General features: G+C 25.0%; 1 protein-coding gene across 2 annotated transcripts; it reads right to left on the reverse strand.

Moving 5' to 3' along the window:
* Window positions 1-1,202: 1,202 nt before the first annotated feature.
* Window positions 1,203-5,936, reverse strand: LOC8266521 (ALA-interacting subunit 1). 2 transcript variants are annotated; one of them, XR_001535751.3, is made up of 9 exons: window positions 5,590-5,936; window positions 5,068-5,126; window positions 4,875-4,949; window positions 4,637-4,753; window positions 4,443-4,513; window positions 2,770-3,070; window positions 2,373-2,662; window positions 2,075-2,234; window positions 1,203-1,482 (listed from the first exon to the last, which is right to left on the reverse strand). XR_001535751.3 is itself a non-coding variant. In XM_015723818.3 (8 exons), the coding sequence occupies exons 1-8, from the start codon at window positions 5,666-5,668 to the stop codon at window positions 2,180-2,182; spliced, it is 1,047 nt and encodes a 348-aa protein (XP_015579304.1). In that variant the 5' UTR covers window positions 5,669-5,936; the 3' UTR covers window positions 1,759-2,179. The 2 variants fall into 2 exon arrangements, 1 of the variants encoding a protein (XP_015579304.1); XM_015723818.3 differs by lacking the exon at window positions 1,203-1,482 and having other exon boundaries at window positions 1,759-2,234.
* Between the last annotated feature and the right edge of the window lie 5,128 nt (window positions 5,937-11,064).

Raw genomic sequence — 11,064 nt, forward strand, 5'->3', positions numbered from 1 at the left:
GCTTTAGCTATGGGTAAATCGGCAAAACAGATATAGGAGGATACCCCTGATATATGATGACTGTTGATAGATAAGACAAAAACAAAGAATAAATTGCTCCCTTGCTATCAAAGTTTTATACTTTTATTTAAATAGTACTAATTTTTTAATTTATTTCTTTTAAATATTACATCTATTGTTGATAGTACCTATCGGGATTTTGGTGATTTTTTGTTGATGTATTAATTAGTGTCATATTCAGATGAATTTTCGGATCACGTTAGCAAAAAATTATCGGAATCCCAATGGTATTGATGTCATTAACAATGTAAGATAACAATAATTTGATTCATTTTAAGTAGAGGCTTGAGAAATAGTGTTTGAGAGTTGTATTAGTATTATTCTTTCATTGGAGTTTTAGGTGAATATTTATAAGAAAAAACTAATTATTTTTATATCTAGCATGGTCTTAAAAATTAAGAGGAACATGGATTCCGACTTTTCAAGAATAGTGCTTTGTGGATATGTAGAATGATGATGATTCATTTATTGAGTATGTTAGTAGTTTAAGCGGATTGTTAAATATTGGCAAGTTCTTAATTTGCATGGGGATTCGTCTTTATGCGAGTCTCCACCAACTACCATCAATTCAAATAAAAATAATGGATATAATATTGAAATAATCAAATTAAAGAATTAGCATAATTTGGATATAAATGTCAAAACTTTAGTACCAATGGAGTAATTTATCCCATAAAAAGGAAATTTCGCACAATGATATAGCCTGCTTTGATGTACAACAATGAATACTGAGCAACTACATAATCCAACCTGAGCATTGCCAAGATGAGAATGGTTAAGTGGGCGTGTAGCCATACTCGAATGGATAGACTTTGTGATCAATGTATTAGGAATAAGGATGAGATTCATTCTATTGAGGACAAATTAAAAGAATGGAGATTGAAATGGCCTAGACATATGAGTTACAGGCCTTTAGACACCGCAGTTAGCAAGGTGTGAGATCACATTAGAGTAGACGTAGGTAAGAAGAAAAATAATTCGAAACGATCTAATAGCCTTGCACATCCTTTTAAATATATGGTCCAAGAGAGTCGTTATTTGGTATCAAATAACATCGGTATTATAAAAATTATCTTTAATAAAAATTAAAATTGATATTGTTTTTAAAAAACTTATATAGTCGGTGAAATAAAATATAAGTATTGCTGAAATTTTTTACTTATATTGCATGTAATCGATAAAAGAAGCAATCTGTTATCCTATGAGTAATTTTTTCATTCAACAGTTAGGATTAAATTTAAAAAATCTAATGGCTCAAATATTCATTACACATGTGATTAATTGCTAGTCCAGAACTGCTTCAAGTAGAAAAAGAAAATTCATATAGCCGACCAATTCAAAATGGCCAAGACCGAAGTAGGTGGAAAAAGAGAATCCATACAACCGACCCCAATTAACTTAGTTGAGTTGAGTTGAACCATCCTTCAACACAAGTCACAAGTCACAAGTCACAATCCACAAACATACAAAACAAACAATAGAATCAATGACATAGTAAAACATATGTTATCGAGTATATAGTGCAGGTCATAATAAAATATTTCATGCTCTCGTAGTACAATTAGGTGATATAATATCAGGAATATTAATATTTGATTTCTCCTTCACATTATAAACCAATTGCAAACTGATAGGGAAATGAGTCAAAAAGCATATAAGCATATGTCATTCAAGGTGCAAGATTTGTAGAATGTTATGGAAAATATAAACAGTGATGTGTAATGAATTCAAGTAGATATTAAGGAAAGTATAAACAAAGATATGTGATTGATTCAAGTAAGAAGATTGTGGTAGCACACTTGTGTATGATCCCATATTCAAGTAAGAAGATTGTGGTAGCACACTTGTGTATGATCCCATTCCGAGTCAATTATTTTTGCAGCCTCATGGAGAACAAAATAAATTAAGACAAAGCTCAAAATTTAATTACTAATATAGGTACTGGTTCTAACTAGGATTGCCTGAAAGCACAAAAGCAACAATGAAACTCAGCCAAGCTACAGCTACTTGATACCTTGGCATTTTTGGAAATGTTAATGCTCCAAGATGAAAGTTTTTGACCAAAGCATGCAGAAGCCTGCACTTGGTATGGACAGAAAATTGTTTTAAGAGTTCTAATTCATATTCCTGATGAATTCCTATTCCAAGACAAATAGGACGGATCACCAAGAGGCCTGCAAAAACATAAACCATATCAAACACAAGGATAATGTAAAAGATCTTCTATAAATGAAAATAATGTCAATAGCAGATAAAGTGATCCTTAGTTTGATCTAAGAATATTAATGATAGGATCTTGAGCCATCACTCACCTTGGCTTAATCACATATACAAGTATGAAGCTTATTGCAAGAAACAAGCATATTCCACCTACAGTAAGATATGCTTTGCCCAAGAAATCATTTTTTCCACCTATCCAACTCGTGGTTGAAAGAACCAGCTTTTTTTTTCCACCAAAACTGTAAGTATTATAATTGTTCTCTATAGTAACTGTAATTACATCATTAGCTTCGAGATCCATCTCTATCCTTCCATAAAGCTTTCTGAAAGATGGCAATGCTGCAGTACGCATCCAGACAATGAGATCCACTTGTTCACTCAACTGTTTCATACAAATCCAGTAAACAACTTTGTCAGAAAAGATGAGAAGGCCAGAGAGTATATGATGAGAAACAAAGAGAATTTTTGTAAGAAGTTGGAGATACTGACAGGTATGCTTGAATTAAGTTTTGCACCTCCAATCAAGCCTCCGGTTTGAAAATTTTTAGGATAAACATCAGAACCAAATTTATAATTTTGGTCACTTTTCCAAGCTATGTTTTTTTTGCTGACATATAAGGCCTTGTTTTTAAGTGAAAAGCCATATGTGTCATTGAACAAACTCCATGCAATAAGGCCACAAGGAACAATTGGAGCATTACTTGGTGTGACTGCTTCAGGTTTACAGCTATCTGTGTTAGTTTCACCTGCCTTACTTCGCAACTGTTTGTCACTTCGACTTTTTACATATCTGGGACAATTTTTTTAACATGTAAATCAAAGAAAACACAATCTCAAAAGTCAGGCACTGACAATGATAGCCTAAGGAGTGTATCATTTCAAGCTTATATACTTGTTCATAAGCATTAACGGCTATGAGGACATTTCCACTATTCAATAACAAAATATTCAAAAATTTCATAATCCTCAGAAAAAACCAATAGCCAAAGTCAAGGAACTCAATACATCCACCTTTTAACCTCAATGAAATCATCATTCAAGTGCCCTTCATATTCATATTTACTTAGGTGGAGATCTTCAAGTTAATATAGGAATTGAACTAAGAAATCCATTTCAGTTCAAAAAGAAAACTAAGAAAATCTACAGGTAATTTGGCAATGGAATTTTACTTAATTTTTTCCTTTCTTACTCTTCTATTACTTTATTTCAAGGCAAAACTTCAATCTTTTTTCTTAGACATGTTTAACAGGAAAATTATGTTAAGTTTGTGCAAAAGTTCAAGCAACAAAATTGGAAACAAACGGAGATCTCAAAGATAACGGGCAATGAGAAACCGAGGGGGAAGAGACCAACATCTTCTCATCTTTAGGAAGTTTATATGAGACTGATTAAACAAGAAGAGACTTTTGGGTTCAGCGTGCCCTTACAAAGAGGGTCAAGGAAAAGACTAGTAAGGAAAATTTTGAAAACTCTGTATGGATGAAAACATAAATTTTGATGGAACTGGAATTGAAAAATGGAGGAAAAACAAAGACCACAACTTCACCCAAACTTCATGAATTTCCAAATTTAACCAAAGAATCAAACAACTTTGCCCGTCCAAACAATCACTCCACCATCTGCATTTTCAATCCGTATTTCCATCGACATTTTCCCTTCCATCAAAATACCAAAGAGCAATGACTAGACTCTGGGACATAAGAATGAAGGTATTTTAAAGTGATTGACCAGAAATGAACATAAAGAAAATATTTCAGATCTTCGAAAATCCTAGGTGAAATCATGATTGCCAATATTTTTTGATAGAGCCAACACCACTGATCAAAGAGCAGAAACAGTAACGGCCATATCACCTTACTAAATGTGTTATCAGCAATCATAAAGCTTGGAGGTTTTTAAAAGAGCAAAAAACAGAAAAAGAAAACAAGTTCACAAAGGAGAATACTAAACCAAAACATCAAATGAAGTTTATCGATTATTTAAAAAGTTCTACTTCATATGCTTCTAACAATCTTCACGTCAAGTTTCTAAGAATGACATTTTTTTTTCAATAAATGAGAGAAAATAACATTTAAAAATCAAGAATGTCTTCCAAAACACTATAAATATGCACCTGGAAAAGAAAAGGGGGAAAAAGGGAAGCAGATTACAGTTATACTCACCGACGATGGTTCTGATAGAAGTTATCAAGCTCATAATAGATAAAAACAGGACTTTTCATTTGCTTTGGGATCTTGTAAAAAAGATTAAAAAATATATAAAATCATCAGTCAATAATACCCTGTGCAGAAGATGGCCAAGTAGTAGTAAAATTAGAAAGAGATAAGCACATAAATTCAAAAGGAACTGAACTAACTGTTAAACTCCTGGTACAGGTCTTGTTAGTATTACTGCTCTGGATATATTCAAGGCTCTCATTTTGATAATTATGAGGAATGCAATCTTTGTCATAGCGATCCACGATTTCCACCACCTACATTACAAGTTGCCCAAAGGAGAAAAAAACACACACACAGAGCTTCATTAGTGTTTACACCCAACTTGGAAAATGTATAAAAAAAAAAACAAAGTCAAGACTATTAAGAAAAGATTACACGCTCTGATGCAAACAAGGTAGTGAGACCAATAGGGATAAAGATTATGCCAACAGCAACAAATGCTGTAATGACCTGAACCCAGTTATTAAAAATAATTATAAGATACGCATTATTAAATTATTAAATAAAGAAAGAAAGAAATCAAAACATAAGTCAAACAAGAATCTGTAACATATTATAAATCATATACCCATCCTGGTGTAAGAATTGGTTTGCAAGCAGGAAGTTCTTGCTGTGTGAATCTAGAATCTGCAACCAAGGCAAGCACAACAGACACTGTTCAAATTCTTAATTCATTAAAAAAATATTAATTTGAATAAAATATACTAAAATATTAAAGAAATGAGTTTTTTAGTTTTTTTATCTGTAAACCAATACTAAGATCAACCAGTGTTCCATATAATCAACATCCAAACAAGCAATGCATGCAAGAAGATGTGAGAAAATGACAAGAAATTCTGATTTAAAAGCCCAGTTTCACTAATAAATAACGAAACAGAACATTTACAAAATGCATACATCAAAGAATAAAAATAAACCCTTGGAAATCAAACCCCAAGAGAAATGACAGTAGAGGTATTAAAATGCAAATCAAAACATACATTCTAAAAAGCATTCAACGGGAAGGGCATTGATAACCCAAAACACACAGAAAAAAGAAAAAAGAAAAAGAAGGATCGCAAAGAAAATGAGAGAAAGAGAAGGAAATAACATTTGGGTTTCCGTGAATTCCGTTTGGCAGGAGCAGATTCGACGGTGGTGCCACCGGAAGAACTGGTTGCTCCTCTCATTTTGAACACCGTGTACGGCGTTAGTGAGAGAGAGATAGCAAAAAGTGTTGTTGATCTTTTCTTTTTTCTTTTTAGTGCTCACACTTTCTCTTTTTTCTCTTTTAAGTGATTGTATTTCTGGTTTCCATAATTGAAATTTATTAGCTACAGATGGAACATGGGAAAATTACCGGTCGGTCTTTTCTGTTCTTTCGTTTTGTTGCTCACGTTTTGTGACCTTCTGGTGTGGGAGATATTGTTGGCTTCAATTTGCAGGGACCCAAAAGACTATCTACACATTTTATGTTTTTAAATTAGGATAAAGTGTCAATGTAGCAGATACACAGTTAATTCAAATTTTAATTTTTTATTTAATTATCCGGCAATTTGCAAAAAGTGTCCAATCAAATCATTTTAATCTAAAAAAATAAATTATTTTAAACAATTATCCTAAAAAATTTATTTGATTTATAGACTTTATACTAAATAATCAAATCACAAAGTAAATTATTTTTAAGAAATTTATGACTTTTTAATAATTTTCACATAATTAAAATTTTTATGAATGTTTTTTATAGAATTTACTTTAAAATATTTTTAATTATTTTACTTTTTTTTTCTGCTTTACTTTAAATGTTATTTCCCATAATGTTATCTACAACTTTATATATAAGTAATAAATCTCAATTCATTGTTGTGTTAAATTTATATTATTTTAAGATTTTTTACACTATTTTTTATTAAGATAATATTTTTACTAAAAACATTATAACACAATTTGTCTTCAATTAAACCATCAAATTCATGTCATATACTTATTATATTTTATTTATTACCTATTTAATAAATATTTAAACCAACAACAATCACGTTTATCAATTATTTGATAAATACATAAACCGACAACAAGCACACTTATCAATAATAATTATATAAATAATTTTTCTAATAAAACTTAAAAGTCTATATATAGTGGAATTGTTTACTCGAATACTTCATTTAAAATTTATATTTTGGTGAGAGCTCTATTTAAATCAAAAAGAATTAATTATTTTTAAATTTGAGTACATAAATAATTTTTAATTTTTAAATTTTATCTAATTTTTTATATTTTTAAAAATAAAAAATATAGCACAGAGAATTGAGAAAAAGAAAGATAAACTTTTAAAAAAAAATCATTGAAATCTTAAAAAACAGCGGAAGAGAATTATTAACAATTTTGATTTATAACAATGCATAAAAAAATCATTAAAAGTATATAAAAATCCATGTATATAAAAGTTAATAACTTTTGAATACTAGCTTATTTTTATAGCTTTTACAAAAATTATAATTAAATATCCATTAATTTCTATAGATTTATTTAAAGTTTTTAAAAGCTAATATTGAATATCTCATTACTTATACAGAGTCTTTTAAAGTTAGTATTGAATACATCATAACTTTTAAATTCCATTAAAAATTTTAACACTATGCATGGATAGGGTAATTCAGAGGGAATGGAAGATAATTGATAGAGAATGAGTCATTTGGCTATTTAGTTTTTTAAGAAAGGGAAGGAAATAAAAGATGAAATTGATTACACTCTAATTTGGGCTGTAAAAAATTTCAACTCATGGAAAAGAATTAAAACATATACATAAATTTTTTTTATCCTTTTATTATTAATAATAATATGAAAATAAACTCTTTCATATAAGTTTTAGGTTGTCTTTCACTAGGTTTTCATATTTATTCATTCTTCTTATTTTGTTACAATAAATGGACTACTACTTTATATAAGGTATACCTCTTTTATTTTGCTATTTACATGAAAGTTATATATTTCATAACTGTTATTTGTATAATGTCGTTATTTTTCGTATTTCATAGTAAATCATCTCATATGATTTTATCAAATTAGAAAAAAAAATTTATATACATTTCATTATAAAATTATTTAAAATTAAATATTATAATTAAAATTTGTATGTATTTTATTATGTAATGACATTTTTTTTTAGACTTATATATCAACTTAAGAGTTTTTGGTATTTTAATAAGTATTATTTCATTTCCCTCCCACTCATCCAAACAAATTTTACATATTTCCCCTTCTTTCCCTTTAATGATTATTTTTATGTAACAAAAAATAATAGAATAATAATTTTTTCATCCCTTTCCTTCAATTCTCTTCCCTTCCCTTTAAATTACCTTCCCCTCCCCTCTTTGTAGCCATGCATAGTATAAAAATTTTTAATTGAATACGCCATTCTTAGAAAATATAAAAAATAAAAAATATCATATAATTTCACCATATTTTTTATATAAATAACAATTTTAGTAAAATATTATATAATGCTTAATTAAAATCCACAAAATTTATAAAATACATTTTCAATAAATTTTATGTGTTTTGATTTAAAATATAAATTAATTCATAATTTTACATAATCAAATTTATGAAATTGATTAAACTAAACTAAATTATAGTAAGATGGATAGAGTTTTTAAATGAATTTTATATTAATAAGTCTAACACTGAAATATATTTTTAATGTTATCATTTTCATTTTATTTTTCTTATATCTTATTTCTAAAAAAATTCCTTAATTAATTTTAACTAAACAAAAGCATTAGTAATCTAATATATATATATATATATATATATATATATATATATATATATATATATATATATATATATATATATATATATATATATATTAAAGTTGAAAAGAAAAAGAATGGTTTAACCACAACTTGCCACGTAGGAGTACTAAAACATGACATCTCACACTTTTTTATGAATACTAATTCATAAAAGTAATTCTATTTTATATAATTATAATAATAACAACTTTCTAAATTTCATTTTTATATGTAATTATTTTGTTATTATTTTAATTAATTAACTAATTTTATTTATTTTCATATAATATTTCTTGCTATATATTATATTAATTTTATTTATTTTTCTTTATTTAATAATTTTAATTTATTAATGAGTTTTATATATTTTTATCTATAGCTTAATTACTTTTTTTTTTTTCAATTTTTGCTTTAACTCTTTTTAGTATAACATATATATAATAATTTTTGAGATCTAAAATTGTTTTGATACATATTTCTTTTTTTGGCATATAGAAGTTTTATTTTGATATATGTGTATATATTTTTATGTTGATATTTTTATTTATTTTTGACATATGAAATTTAAACTTATACCTAAATTTGTGGTTTTTTTTTAATAATTTATTGATTAATAAATTATTTTCTTAATTAAATACTGATTCTACTCCTAATTAGACAATGATTATCCTAAAAATAGTATATTAATTGTATTTTAAAATTATATTAACTAAAAAATTAACTTTCTAATTAGATAATAATTTTAATTATATAAAATAATATTTTAAATATTATATTTACTAATAAAGTAATTTATTCATTCTAAAAAATAGTAATATTAATTAAATTGATAGTAATAATTTGTATAATATTAAAATTAATTAATAAATATTTTAAAATAATTTTACATTAACACACTAATAAAGTCTTAAAATATTATAAAGTTAAGAAAAAAATTAAAAATATCTAATTTGCTATTATTCTTAAAATATGATGAAAAATATTGAATATTAAAAATTACATTAAATTTAATTTATAGACTTGATTTTATTATCATATAATAATAACGAGCATATAATACACGGATAAACGATTATCGTATATTAATTTATGAGGCTTAAAATTCTTTTGACATGTATCATTTTTCTTGACACATAGAATTTTTATTTTGACATATACTTATTTTTGACACATAAAATTTAAATTTACGTATAATTCTATAATTTTTTGATTAAATTATTAATTAAAAAATTATATTTTAAATAAACACTGATTTTGATATTAAAAAACAGCATATTAATTATATTTTAATATTATATTAACAAATAAATTAATTTTTTAATTAAATAATAATCTATTTCTATCATAAAAATAACATATTAATTATATTTTTAATATTATATTAACTAATAAAATATGATTCTAATTATAAAAAATAATATTTTAAATATTATGTTCACTAATAATTTAACTTTTAAATATATATATATATATATATATATATATATATATATATATATATATATATATATATATATATATATAAATTTCGAAACCTAAAATTCTTTGACGTGTGTGTTTAATTTTTGACACATAAGATTATTATCTTGACATGTAAAATTTTATGAATTTTTCATTAATTTATTAATTAATAAGTTACATTCCTAATTAAACACTTATAAAAAATAATATATTAATAATAAATTAATTTTATAATTAGATAATGATTAGTTTTCTAATTAGATAATGGTTATTCTAAAAAATAGCATATTAATTATAATACTAAATAAATTATTTTTTAATTAAATAATAATTTTAATTATAAAAAGTAATATTGTTAAATATTATGTTCACTAAAAAGAAAATTTTTAGTTATTATAATAATTTATAATTTAAAAATATAATAATATCGATTATAGTATTAATTTTATAATATTAGAATTAATAAAAAAATATTTTAAAAATAATTATTATATTATTGCACTAATAAAATATTCTTTTAAGAAATTTATGAATATTTAAAATAGTTAGTTTACTATTATTATTTAAATTATTATAAATTAATATTAAATATTAAAACTATATTAAATTAAATCTATAAATTTAATTTTATAATTAAAATAATAATAGATCATAATAAACGACTAGTTATATAATAATTTTCTAATTATAAAAAATAGTAATACCGATTTAATTGATTGTATTATATACTAGGGCTGAGCATGGATCTCGGTGATTCCCGCCCGAATCGAATAATCGTATCGAAAAGTACCAGAACCGATAAAACTGAAAGTTTTTATAACTGAATTGAATCGATCCAAATTTTTTTACTATTACGGTATGGTACTGGTTCTTTAGTAAAAACCGTACCGTAACCGTACCAAAACCGATCCGTCTTGTACTGATCCGGACCAAACCATAGAACCGAATTTTTTACATATATTTATAAATAATTATTTATATTATATAAATAATACATATACTCTATAAAAAATTATTTTATATTTATCATTTATATAATTCAAGCAATTGTTATCGATTACAAAAAATAATATATATTAAAAATAACTATAATATTATAATATAATTTATACTCTATAAAAAATATAAGTTATATATATTAATATGTCACATAGTATATTGATACTAGTAATCTAGTATACATACTATAATACTAGATTTAAAATTTATTTACTATCTATAAATTTTTGACAAGTTAATTAAAAATTACTTAATTTAATAAAAAGCTATATAAATTAGTAAAAATTATAAAAAGATATTATTATATAAATATAATATTATTTACA

This window comes from Ricinus communis, chromosome 5, assembly GCF_019578655.1.
Source record: "Ricinus communis isolate WT05 ecotype wild-type chromosome 5, ASM1957865v1, whole genome shotgun sequence".
In the NCBI taxonomy this organism is placed as follows: domain Eukaryota; kingdom Viridiplantae; phylum Streptophyta; class Magnoliopsida; order Malpighiales; family Euphorbiaceae; genus Ricinus; species Ricinus communis.